This window comes from Mytilus californianus, unplaced genomic scaffold (assembly GCF_021869535.1).
Source record: "Mytilus californianus isolate M0D057914Y unplaced genomic scaffold, xbMytCali1.0.p SCAF_6, whole genome shotgun sequence".
In the NCBI taxonomy this organism is placed as follows: domain Eukaryota; kingdom Metazoa; phylum Mollusca; class Bivalvia; order Mytilida; family Mytilidae; genus Mytilus; species Mytilus californianus.
Window position 1 is genome coordinate 39,538,439 of NW_026262712.1, and position 14,167 is coordinate 39,552,605.

The window sequence follows — 14,167 nt, forward strand, 5'->3', positions numbered from 1 at the left end:
CCACTTAAAATAATACATGATGTATAGATTCTAGGTACTGACGTTGTTTCTCATTTTAAAACGTGTTATCATGTTCTTTTATTTGTCTTAGTTAATTATTAACCTTTACTGTTTGGTCCATTTTTGGATATATCCGTTTGGCGTGATTCGGTACTTATTCATCCCGCCATCGTGTTATTGTTCTATGGTCATTTTTTGTATTCTTGTATTTCATTTTTTCGTATGTGATTCGTCTATAAAATTGAGAATAGAAATGGGGAATGTGTCAAAGAAACAACAACCCGACCAAAGAGCAGAAAACAGCCGAAGGCAACCGATGGGTCTTCAACACAGCAAGTAAAACCCGCATTTTGTTTTTCTTTATTGACATATTTGTTTGTGTTATAGTGATTAAGTTTATAACACAATGTTGACTGCTGTACCCCTATTTTTGACATTTTTACCTATTAGTCTGTTTGTTTTGTTCACACATTGTTGTCAATATAATGGATTTTCATAAAACTGTCATACAAGTGATAAGTTTAGCTTGCTTTAAATCAGGTTTAATCCACCATTTTCTACATAAGGAAATGCCTGTACCGAGTCAGTAATATGACAGTTGTTATTAATTCTTTTGATGTGTTTGAGCTTTTGATTTTGCCAATTGTTAAGGGACTTTCCGTTTTGAATTTTCCTTGGAGTTCGGTAATTTTGTTGTTTAATTTTTACAATGTTGATCAATTTTTAACCATTTTCGTCTTGCTGCTAATTTTCTGTACTGAAAACATTTTACAGTAACCTTGCAGTATTACTTGTATTACGATATATAAGAATTCACTGGGTCCTTTTTAAAACTGTCTTTAGAACCGAGTACAGGGACTCATAATATTTTCAATTTCAATAACATTTGAATTGAATGGAGTATCCAATAAAAAAGGAAAACAACACTTTATAAATGTCATGCGTCCGAAGCACTTTTCTGGATTTACTTCATCCAGAACGCGCAAAGCTGAATATTTGAATATTTTCAATCCTGGTATCTATGATGAATTTATTTTAAAGCCAATGATGTATAAGAAACGAAACAGTTTAAGAGCTAAAAGAGCAAAAGAGACCTAAGAATCAGCAAAATCCATCTAAGGTCACTTTTGCCTTAGGTAGTTGAATTTTAGTTTCTTTAAAATTTGTAAATTTGTATACACATAATTTTAGATGATTAATTGTTGGTTCTCTAACGTCTAGTGGCAAATATGCAATGCATGTTGAGGACGAGAACACATTACAAAAAAAAAAACAAAAAAAACACAATAGCTAGGTCCTGTATTAGGGGCCGTTCGGGATGAAGGTAGGAAAATTTAGACTGCCACTGGAAAATAAGAGTGTATTGGATAGGGAGCGTGGCACTCTCTATACAAGCCACTTTCTGACCTGACATGACTGCATATTTGTACATCCCGCACAGCCAAACGGACGCCCCACTTTGGCAAGGGTTTTACTGCGGGTTGGAACAGGACCTCAATGACCATATCTTTATTCCCGATTCCCTCTTAGAGGTAAACAATTTTAGAAAGGTTTGTTATAAATGATGTCAGTACTCATGTCAGTACTCATAAATGATGGGCGCTTTTTTTTAGGAAGTGACGTCTGGGCAAAATTGTAGAATAAACACGATAGTGAAAAAGGAGAATTTATTTTGTCCATTTCGACCAATAAATTCGAAATTCGCTGTTATTTCTTGATTAATTGTGAGAACCAAATAGTTTTGAATGATTTATATGAAAAGCTTAGCTTATGTCAGAGATTTTTTTTAAAGTAAATTAATCTGTTTAATGCAGCTTTCAATATGTTTAAAATTGTGTTCTTGTTTTTCAAAAGAAGCCAATCTTAAAAAATTCAGGATACTGTTATCTCATTTGAGAAAATACAACCTCTTTATTTTTTTTTTTTTTATTTGCTTTTTATTCCTAACTAAGAATGATCATAGTCTAATTCTGAAACAAGTTCTCCGCTTTTGAGAAATATTTATTTTGTTATTCAATTTTTTACCGCTTACAAACGTCTGTCTCTTGTTTTATTTTATACATTTCGTGTTGTTTTGTTTCGTTTCGTTCCGTTTTCATTCCGTTTCGCACTTTAAAGGTACCCCAAACGCGATAATGAAATATACATATGTTCTCTTTTCGACCGTTTTCTATTGTTAATTTCTTAATAAAAAATCAAACAAAAAATCAAACTTTCAAAAAGCGAAATAACCAATACTGCACGTTAAGTTTAGTATTTTCAAAATTTGATTAAATATCTAAACTAACAAATTTTAAATGAATTTTTGAATTTTAGAAATTTAATTATTTGATGAAAAATAAAGCCAATACAACACAGATAAAATTTATCTTTCTTACCTTGTAACAAAATTTAATAAAATTCCTAATGTAATGTGATATAAACATGTATATGCAAACCCTGTCAACCGTTCACACCTTTTTTTAAAATAATATTTTCTTAAAACATTAACATACATTAGGCACGCATGAGATGTCGAAACGTCAACAAAAATGAGATCAAATAAATACGAAATATATTTTAGAAATGAAAAGATCATACAAATAGCATAAGACATTCAAAATTAAAAATTCGAAGACAAATAGACATCAGAGTTCAAAAAAAAAGGAGAGAAAAATGATAACCAACGGTACACATAAATGATAACACAGACCACGAACAAATACCATGAAGTGTAACTGTTCTATAAGATGTTATATAATATATATGTTTGATCATCATGTTTAAACTAGTTTAACACTAAATTTTCCTGAGGGTCTGGATGGAGGGGGAGAAGGGGGGGGGGGGGTCCTTCATTTCTGTATTCTTTAAATTTTGTTATACCATTTTTCTCTATTCATTATACGTTTTGTCCATTTGTCTCTATTTTTTATATGTTAGCACCTCATTATTCTCTATTCTTTATATTTTTTGCCCATTATTCTCTATTCTGTAAACACCCATCCATACCCTCTTTCATACTTCAACTTAAAGGCACCTTTAATGGAAAGTGGCGTTGAACTGCGCTCGTCATTAAGGTAACTTTTGTATTGAATGTATATTTACAGAGAAAATGTAAGTCGTATTCAGAAGAAAGTTCAGAAGAGCTTTTTTAAACTTACTTATTCTATCTATCCAATGTTCTTAACTTATCTTACTAGTAATGTCTAAAAGGATAGTGTAATTGTAAATGCAGATTGAAAAAACGAGTTGAACCCTTTCTTGATCTGTGTTAAATCAAAATAGTGCATTTGAAATCATAGTTATTCAGATAAACTCAGAAAATAGAATCAACAATCTATCTCAGCTCTATGTTCACAGATATGAACCAAGTCAGGAAAATGGCCATTGTTATATTAAAGTTCGTTTCCGTGTGTGTTACATTTTAATGTTGTGTTTCTGTTGTGTCGTAGTTCTCCTCTTATATATGATGTGTTTCCCTCAGTTTTAGTTTGTAACCCGGATTTGTTTTTTTTCTCAATCGATTTATGAATTTCGAACAGCGGTATACAACTGTTGCCTTTATTTATATGTACATCTGATACATAGGGGCGATTAAAGAGATCGTCATATCGTCATCTTTATATTGTTGAAGACTATGTGCTGTCCGCTATAAGTGTATGGTATTTGTTATCGTTTAATTGCGGTCTCATTGATGTTACTACACAACTTATTTAACTGGTAAAGAGTCTGGTGCTGCAGTATGGCTTTGTACCATTTGTTGATGTTTGATTCACATTTTATAATAATATTGATATAGTTAAAAATTATACAATAAAAGTTATGTGTGGAAGAAAAGTGAAATAAGGCATTGAATGTGGAATTAAAATAAGACCTAAATTCTTGTCATACCGACTAGTCGATTGTGTGATCATAACTTTAACTGAACAGTCTTCCAGATGAAAGAAAACCCAATAACAGTACGAATTGAAATATTTGTAGAAAATTTTCTATTCTATTATTTCAAGACATATAAAAATAAGAAGATGTGGTATGATTGCCAATAACACAACTCTCCACAAAAGACCAAATGACACAATTTTTAATCAAACATATATTTGTATGAACTGTCCTGAAACTCTTCAGCATATTGGGCATCAAATTGTTCATTTTGTGCTACTGTGAAGTGGTTTTTCCAGTCTCCAACAATTCCTGAAAAAAGAGAAAATAAAGGTTATTTTTATGAAATAAAACTTTAATTGATGAACATGCACATTAGTTAAAGGAAATTTTGTATGAAGTAAAACGCTTATAACCCAATGCTCTTTCTTCTATATATACATATAAAGGTGAAAAAGTATATTTAAACAAAACGCATTTGACTAACAGGTCGAACAACAAATGTTCTTAAACCCAGCTGACTGCCATTGGCGATTGCCAAATAAACGGATCACCGATGTAATAAATGGATCTTAATTATAAATTTCATACTAAACAGAAAACACAATAAACTTGCGGAAAAGATGATATACCGCAAACAAAAGGTGCAAAGGTTTTTGTACACCATATCCGGATTTCGACATTTAGACCCCTCTAACAAGAAATTTGTTTTGCATGCACACGTATAAAAATTTCGGTTTTTATCCAACGCAATCATAGGTTTGACATTGTTTTCAATTTAGACTTGTTTATATTTTTTCGTTTGGGCTTGTATTATATTTGCCTTCGGGTTTATATAATCCGTTCATTCTATTTCGACTCTTTCAAAATTCAAGAGTCTATCCTAAATTTAGGTAAATTATATAGCCTTCCAAATACCGTTTCGATTCCTAACATCACTGAAGAGACATTAATTGTCGAAATCCGGATATGGTGTACAAAAAACCTTTGCACCTTTTGTTTGCGGTATATCATCTTTTCCGCAAGTTTATTGTTTTCTGTTTAGTATGAAATTTATAATTAAGATCCATTTATTACATCGGTGATCCGTTTATTTTGCAATCGCCAATGGCAGTCAGCAGGGTTTAAGCACATTTGTTGTTCGACCTGTAAGTCAAATGCGTTTTGTTTAGATATACTTTTTCACTTTTTTGGTCTTTTGGAAAATGTTGTTTGTGCTGTATTTAGACCCCTCTAACAAGAAATTTGTTTTGCATGCACACGTATAAAAATTGCGGTTTTTATCCAACGCAATCATAGGTTTGAACGTTGTTTTCAATTTAGACTTGTTTATATTTTTTCGTTTGGGCTTGTATTATATTTGCCTTCGGGTTTATATGATCCGTTCATCCTATTTCGACTCTTTCAAAATTCAAGAGTCTATCCTAAATTGAGGTAAATTATATGGCCTTCCAAATACCGTTTCGATTCCTAACATCACTGAAGAGACATTAATTGTCGAAATCCGGATTAATGTACAAAACCCTTGGCACCTTTTGTTTGCGGTATATCATCTTTTCCGCAAGTTTATTGTTTTCTGTTTAGTATGAAATTTATAATTAAGATCCATTTATTACATCGGTGATCCGTTTATTTGGCAATCGCCAATGGCAGTCAGCAGGGTTTAAGAACATTTGTTGTTCGACCTGTTAGTCAAATGCGTTTTGTTTAGATATACTTTTTCACTTTTTTGGTCTTTTGGAAAATGTTGTTTGTGCTGTATTTAGACCCCTCTAACAAGAAATTTTTTTTGCATGCACACGCATAAAAATTGCGGTTTTTATCCAACGCAATCACAGGTTTGAACGTTGTTTTCAATTTAGACTTGTTTACAAATAAAGGTGTACAGATTACAGAAAGCGATATTGTATACGTATATAGTCTCCTGGTTTCGTTCAATATCGTAGTAGCTAGTATAGCCGCTTTGTATTAGATACCTATCTATGTTGAACGATATGCTACGTAGCTAGCCTACTATAAAAATTCAGAAATTATTTCGTGCATTTATTATTGAGATTTGTGAAGAATCAACAAAAATGCGAGTTTAATTATTGCGATCTTAAGAAAAACTACATACAGATACATGTAATTGATATTAGAATGCGAGTTCTTATTATTTCGATACTCAAGTAGTCGCATTATTCGCATTAATAAAAACCTCGCAATAATTTTTGAATTTACAGTATCAAAAATTTTTGAATTTACAGTATCAAAATGACGTCATTAGCAATAATCTTTCCGACGCCATTTTGGATTATCTAGATAGCATGCATTTTTGGGGCTATCTAGATCGATTTAGCGGCTAGGCTAGCTATACGTTCAATAGCCAAAATCTAGGCAGCGCTACGTAGCAGCTACGATACTGAACGCAACCCTGGTATCCTGTGTATATTATGAATTACAGTTAAATTCCAATTATTATTTGCGTCACAACTATATTCTGCCAGGGTTGCGTTCTATATTGTAGCAGCTAGTATAGCCGCTATGTCTTAGATATCTATCTATGTTGAACGATATGGTATGTAGCTAGGCTATCCAATTGACGTCATTATAACCAACCTATCCGACGCCATGTTGGATTCTCTAGATAGCAATAATTTTCTAGATCTATTTAGCGGCTAAGCTAGCAATATGTTCAGTAGTCGAAATCTACGCTATGAAATAAGAGAAAAGCTCGGCAAATCTCGTTTTTCTTTTCGATTGCCAATGTCTTACAACTAAATTCGACATTTTCTTCTATGTACGAATATTTTTTATTTTGTGCCATAGCGTTGTCAGTTTAATTTAGACTTTTGAATGTCCCTTTGGTATTTTTCGCCTCTTTTTTGTATATATAGCCTAAGAACATGTATCAGCAATTTAAAATTGTTGTGTTGTACACTCAAATAATTATAAAATAACTCAAAGGTATATTCTGACGATGTTTAACTTACAGGGGCCTCGGTGGCTGAGTGATCTAAGTAGTTCAACTACTGTTATCACTAGCCAGTCAATACTGAGGTTGTGAGTTCGAACCCCGCTCGTGCGGGTGCACTCGACTCCAAACTTAATTGATTAGGATTGTCAGTTTTCCTACCAAAGGTCGGTGGTTTTCTCCCGGGACTCCGGTTTCGTCCTCCAATTAAAAAACTGACCGCCACGAAAAAGCACAATTGAAGTTGAAAGTGACGTTAAGCACCTATCAATCAATCAATAAATTTAACTTACAGTGGCAAATATTACATACATATCAGGACAACATTGGTTAATGTGATGTTAAAATAAACGCTGTTTTGAAATAGAACGGAATCTATTAGTTCTAGAAAATTTAAAAACATCTGCTCATCGTCCCGAATGAGCAATATTACCCCTCCTGTTTGTGGGGTTTATGTTGCTCAGTATTTAGTTTTCTATGTAATGTTTTGAAGACTGCTGTTTGTCGTTTTGTCGTTTTGTCGTTAGAGAGTCCGAGTATTCTTATAATAAGCAGTTAAGTTAGCGAGATGAGCAACTCAAATGCATCTACAGGGGTATAAGTCACACTATACAAACAACTCTAGTTATTTATGTACTTTGTCATGGTGTTGCTGTTGTTGTTTTTTTATCCACTTTCTTAACTTTGAATTTTTATTGATTCTTTTGGTGTCAGCCTTCTCTTGTTTTTTTAAACAGAAATATTGATAGGAACGGACATGATGCACTAGAATAATTTTAATATTTGTATATTTAGCATAAAAACAACTCAAATGACGTCACGAAGGTCTAATGGCTGCCTAAAAATTTCACGATCCTTCAATGCAGGATTTTTATTTATTCCCGGTGATCATAGGACTTTTAAAGTGTTGAAATTACTTTCTAAAGCATCTACTAACATTGTTCGAAGTTATTTGTCATTTCTGGACACTTTTATATTGTATTCTACATTTGAGACGAGTTGCTGTGATCCGTTGTGGATGTTGTTTTTTTTTAAGAAAAACTCGATTCGTGATTTACGATGGATTTACTGTTTGATAGACTTCAAAATGTATAACTGTATGGCCAATTATTTCAATTTGTTATTACTATTAACATTTTTATTGTAACAAAACACAAAAAAAAACGATATTTATAAATCAAAACCATGTCCATCACGTCATATCAGAAAAGCCCGCGAAAACAACGTTAACGTTTTCCTGAACTGTACGGACATTTAAAAATGGAAGTATACATTGATGGAGCTTGCAAGAATAACGGCAAGCCATTGGCAAAGGCCAGTTATGGTATATTTTGGGAACCAAATAACATCAATAATATAAATGGACCAGTTCCTGAATCTTACAAGCAAACAAACAATACTGGGGAACTGTATGCTGCCGTAAAATGCCTTCAACAAATACACGATAATCAAATATCAAACATTAACATTAAAACAGACAGTGAATATTTAGTTAGAGGTATAACAAATGACATTGTTTATTGGAAAAGCAACAACTGGAAACTTAAATCTTCCGGAAAAGATGTGAAAAACAAGGAGCTCTGGTCAGAAATAGATAATTTGTTATCGAATATAAACGTATCATGGGTGCACATTGCTCGTGATTCTGAAATCGGTCATATTGAAGCCGATAAACTCGCAAAACTTGCGTTGAATATAAAAGCATCGTCTGGAAACACCGTTCAAGCAAATAACCAGAGTACCGTGAATGTGTGTAACAACATTGAATGGAACGACGATGAAGAGGAAACTATACCAATGAAGGTAGCAACCCCGCTTCCAAGTAACAATAAACTAGTACGCAAAACTAGTATTAAGGCAAAATCTCCGTCTTTCTGTACAATGTCAGCACTCAGGAGAATTGAAAGTCTTTTACTGTCAACATCTGAGGAAGTTTTAAACTTAAATGATGCCCTTAACTGTCATATTGACTCGTCAAACAGTCAGTTTCAGGAGATTAAAGACAAATTTGCATCATTAGCAAACACGGTTAAAACTCAAACCAATTCAGCTTTAACCTCCGTTCAAGAAGTCTTTACAGAAACACAACTCATTAAATCGGAAATCGAGATAAACAATAAGGCATTTGTAAATAATTCAAACAGCTTGTGGGACAAATTAAATGCCGTTTCTAATGAGATTAAATCTGTTAATTTAAAATCATCTCACGTCAACGTATTACCAGAAACCGTGACAGAAACACCAAATAGAAAAAGAGAGGAAAGAAATTCTGCTACAAATAAAACTACACCTGGAACATACAGCAACGCTGTTAAAAGTGGATTTCCAAGTAGCTCTAATAAGCCATTTACTTTAAATAGGACAAATCTCGGGAACCACCATGATACGCACAATCCTACTTATATAGAAAGACAAAGGTCACAAATAAATACAAAATACACGGACCGTGAAGTCAACTCTACTTATCCGCATTTTCTTCGTTCTAGTGAGAAGAAAAACTTATTTCTTGTTGGGAGTTCAACTCTCAAAAAAATGTCTCCAAGGAAAATGTCAACTGAACATATCAAAACTAAAGTAAAGACTATTCGGGGAGGACGAATCAGAGACATTGAAGATTGCCTAATTCAGTACATCTCAGAAGGCAAACTTGATTATGTAGATGTCATTGTTGTTCATGTGGGCACTAACAACGTATCAGATGGAGACTCTGTTCCTGCTATAATTGACGACTATCGAAATTTAATTTGTACAGTTAGACAGAGCTTACCAAGAATTAAGCTGGTAATTTCCTCAATCTTACCAAGGCCAACTCATTATCAAGCTAACCGTACAATTTATGATATCAACAACCGTCTTTTATCTCTAGAGGAACAACATGTGGAAATTCTAGACAATACTTTAGACTTTCTATATGGAGACCAGCCCAATCTTACTTTATTTGCAGACCATGTTCATACAAATGTTGCTAGTGCCAAAGTTTTAAGTCATAACATTATCTCGTGCGTGAACACGTTGCTTAATTTGTCGGATTGTACATCAAAAACTCAATCAAATTTTCAATCGGTGAGGTCAACAGGGAGGAGATGTATACCATTCAACACAACAACTCAACAACTCAACAACAAAATGTGTTCAGTCAAGCGTACTGGAGGTAAAGGATTTTCACAATAACCTTTCTCCTACCAGAAAATGTAACTTCATTTTGGGAAATCTTGTCAGTATTGTTATTTTGTATTTATGTACTGCAACACATATTCTATTATCTAACCCCAAATCATCTCCTTTTATAAACCCTTTTATATTTCCACAAAAGTCACTTTATATATGTCACTTAAACATAAATCATATATTGCCAAAGTTTTCTGAAATTAAATATTTGCTATCAAAATCTAACACAGATGTGCTGTGTTTGTGTGAAACATTTTTTGTCAAATTCTGTCCAAAATAAAGAAATAGATATTAAAGGTTATGATACAAACAGAAAAGACAGAATTGGAAAATCTGGGGGTGGGTTTTTAATTTATATTTCTAACATGTTAACCACAATTAGACGATATGATTTGGAAAAGGATGATATAGAATCAATGTGGGTGGAAATTATTTTTGTTCATCAAAAACCTATATTACTTGGTAACATATATAGACCACCAAATAGTAATGCAGAGTGGATTACAAAATTTGAATCAATGTTAACAAATGTTGATATTAAAGATACGGAAATTATTATTTTGGGTGACTTAAATATTGATTTGGCGTCGAGAAAAATTCCAGCTAAATGGTCCCATTTGAAAAACATTTTTAACTTGTCTCAAATAGTCTCAGTTCCCTCTCGAGTCACACAAACATCTTCCACTTTGGTAGACCATATTTATAGTAATGAACCAGATAATATTCATTTTTTTTTTTTCTGTTCCAAAGTATTCTATCAGTGACCATTATCCAGTATGCATTTCTCACAAAAGAGGGTTAAAATCGAAAAAGAAAATTCATGAATATATTACGTTCAGATCTACTAAACCTTTTAATGAAAATGATTTTATCAATCAAATATCACAGTGTTCATTTGATAGTGTTTTAGAAATTGATGACCCCGAAGAAGCATTGTTGTCATTTTTAAATATTTTTACTGAAGTATTAAATCATCATGCTCCACTCATTAAAAAGAGAGTAAAACGTTTGTATCAAAATGAGTGGATGAATGATGAAATTCTAGATAGCATGAGAAAACGTGATTTTTATCATAAGAAAAAAGATATGTATAGTTATAGATTCTGGAGAAACAAAGTCAAATATCTCATCGAAAACTCTAAACAAAATTATTATACCAATATCATAGAACAGAAAAAGGGAAACAGTAGTAAATTATGGAAGCACCTACATACTGTCAACGGAACCGACAATCATACCAGTATTAAAATCATTAGTGATTGTAACAAAAAGGAAATTTTAGAACCGAAAAAGCGTTGCTGATGTATTTAATGCTTATTTCACAAATATCACAGATAATCTTAATATAAATCAAAACAGCAACAATAGTTCCTTTAACAAACTTGATGATTTCATATCGGGTCATGTACCAGATAACGTGTATTTTTCTATACCACTTATGAGTAATGATTTTGTGTGTTTACAACTAAAAGCACTAGATGAATCAAAAGCAACAGGTCTTGATAACATAAGTGCAAAGTTTTTAAAGATGTCTTCTCATGCTATTTCACTACCACTTTGTCATATTTTTAACTTAAGAATTAAAAAATGTATTTTTCCATCTTCATTTAAACTTGCAAAAGTCATACCATTTTATAAGAACAACGTTTCAAAACAGGATGTTTTTAATTACAGACCAATTGTAATTTTACCACTCATTTCTAAAATCCTCGAAAAACATGTGAAAACACACTTAGTAAAGTATCTTAATAAATACAACTTATTTTATAGAATGCAGTCAGGCTTTCGCGTGAACCATTCTTGTCAAACTGCGTTAACAGCTTTATTGGATAAATGGCTTAAAGCCATTGATGATGGCAATCTTGTTGGGGCAGTGTTTCTAGATCTAGCAAAAGCCTTTGATCTTCTCAATCATGAACTGCTTATTCAAAAATTAAACAAATACAAATTTGCTTATACTTCGTTACGATGGTTTACATCATATTTGGCTGACAGATATCAGATGGTATCTATTTCAAATACATTTTCAGACTTACAAAAACAAAAAACGGGTGTACCTCAAGGATCCGTTTTAGGACCTGTGTTGTTTTTAATTTTTATAAATGATCTTCCTTTGTCTAATCCTAATCATAACACCGATTTATTTGCTGATGATAGCACCATATCAGTCATTGGACAAAACAAAAGTTGTATCAGTCAAAAACTTAATACGGTTTTACAAGATATTTTTCGCTGGTATGATGACAATAAAATGGCTGTAAATGTATCTAAAACGAAGGCTATATGTATTGGCTCTAAACAGAAGCTTTCAGTTACATCAAATGAAAACATTAATATTGCTATGAATGGACAACAAATTAAAGAAAGTACATGTGAAAAGGTTCTAGGTATTTTTGTTGATGCATCTCTGTCCTGGTCTTCTCATATTGATTATATCATAAAAAGGGTTAACTCTTCTTTAGCTTTACTAAAAAGGATAAAGAAATATTTAAATCACAAAGCTAGACAAATGTTATATAACGCTTACGTTTTACCTCACTTAGATTATTGTTGTTCAATATGGGGAAACTGTAATAACTTTCTATTAGATAGTTTACTAAAACTGCAAAAGAGAGCAGCAAGAATAATTTTAGACGAACATGATTACACCAAACCTTCAAGCGAATTATTTCACGAATGTAACATTGTGCCGATTACACAAAGAATACATTATCATAAATCATTACTAATGTATAAGGCAAAACATGGCTTAGGTCCAGAATATATGTCCAGTCTTATTTTATCAGCTTCTGAAAAACCCAAAATAAAATACGAGATTTTCGTCCTCAGATAATTTTATAATTCCAAAACCAAATACAGAGTTGTATAAGTCTAGTTTCTCGTACAATGGACCAAAAGTATGGAATGCTCTTCCTAATTCAATTAAAAAATCAAACACAGTATCAGAATTTAAACATAACTACAAATCTATGTACTTTTAACATAACCATGATATTTGTACTGTAATGCAATATATAATAATTGTTTATTGTATTTAAATTGTATTACATCTTTATTTATCATTATTATTGAATATGTACTGTTTATTTTTAATGTAATTATTATTGTATTAAGAGAGCCTTATTGAAAATTGGTGTAATCCAAATGAGTTACTCTCTCTGAATAAAGATATTATTATTATTATTGTTGAAATGTAGTAAAAGAAGACCTGACTTTATGATTTTGCGTGCATAACGGGACAATTTTACGGATGAAACAAATGTCAGCAACGAAATTTACTTTAATGCTTATTGCAGAGGTATACCTTGGTGCTTGTAAGTTCGATTGCTGAATTAACAAATCCATTTCATTCATCAAATGATATATAAACATACAGTTGATTTAGAATTGGAGCAGACACAACGTTTTGCATATTCCGAAACTGTGATTGCGTCGACTTTTCTGCGAAACTATGGCTTATATAATTTTAGCGAAGCAACGTCGCCGCTGTTTCGGAGTTTGCAAGCGCCAATCAAAACATCCGTTTCTGACAAATATGTTTTAGTTTCCGTTAAGAAAAAAGAAGTAGATTACCTTTTCTATATATGTGTGTTATTCCGTCCGCTGCTTTCGATAAATCTACCTTATTTTCTTTCATGTTCTCAAATGATGTTGCTTTTGCAATGTCTTCTATAAGTGTATCTGTGCATTGTACTTCTAGGAAATCGGCTAGCTTCCTTATCTCTGCTTTTGGGTCCTTTATTTTCCAATAAAATACATTTTGAAATCTGATTAACATTGAAGTAAGAAAACAATCCCGATACAAACATGACAAAAGCACTTGTATATATAATCATATGAAATGTTTTAAATGTACATCAATATGACTGTATATGAAATTTGATATGTTGATGTGTGCATTTACTTAGCCAGACTGACCCCTATCATTTTCAGCATGACAATGGAAATCTGCACAGCATGAGTTATATAGCATGAGGTGTTTTTTTTTTTTTAGAATTCATATCCAGCTCAAAGTGTTCGTAATACATACAAAATATAAAGTACCGTCCTATTACGTAGACATCGTCCTTATGAAGCTGAATTGTTACATGTATATCATAAATTACTATATAGAAACACAAAGTGAATGTTTTGTCATAGCGAATGAAAAAGGGGGGGAGGGGGGTATTTACTGTTTTCACTACTTTC

General features: G+C 32.3%; 1 protein-coding gene across 16 annotated transcripts in view; it reads right to left on the reverse strand.

Moving 5' to 3' along the window:
- Positions 1–4,044: 4,044 nt before the first annotated feature.
- The window catches only part of LOC127706407 (sulfotransferase 1C2-like), a 55,010-nt gene continuing 44,887 nt past the window's right edge, over positions 4,045–14,167 (reverse strand). For all 16 annotated transcript variants that reach the window (XM_052211006.1, XM_052210995.1, XM_052211005.1 and 13 more), the window contains 2 exons: positions 13,553–13,715; positions 4,045–4,170 (listed from right to left, as the gene is read on the reverse strand). In XM_052211006.1, coding sequence (XP_052066966.1) covers positions 4,061–4,170; positions 13,553–13,715 — 273 coding nt within the window. In that variant the 3' untranslated portion in view covers positions 4,045–4,060. The remainder of the gene's footprint in view (positions 4,171–13,552; positions 13,716–14,167) is intronic.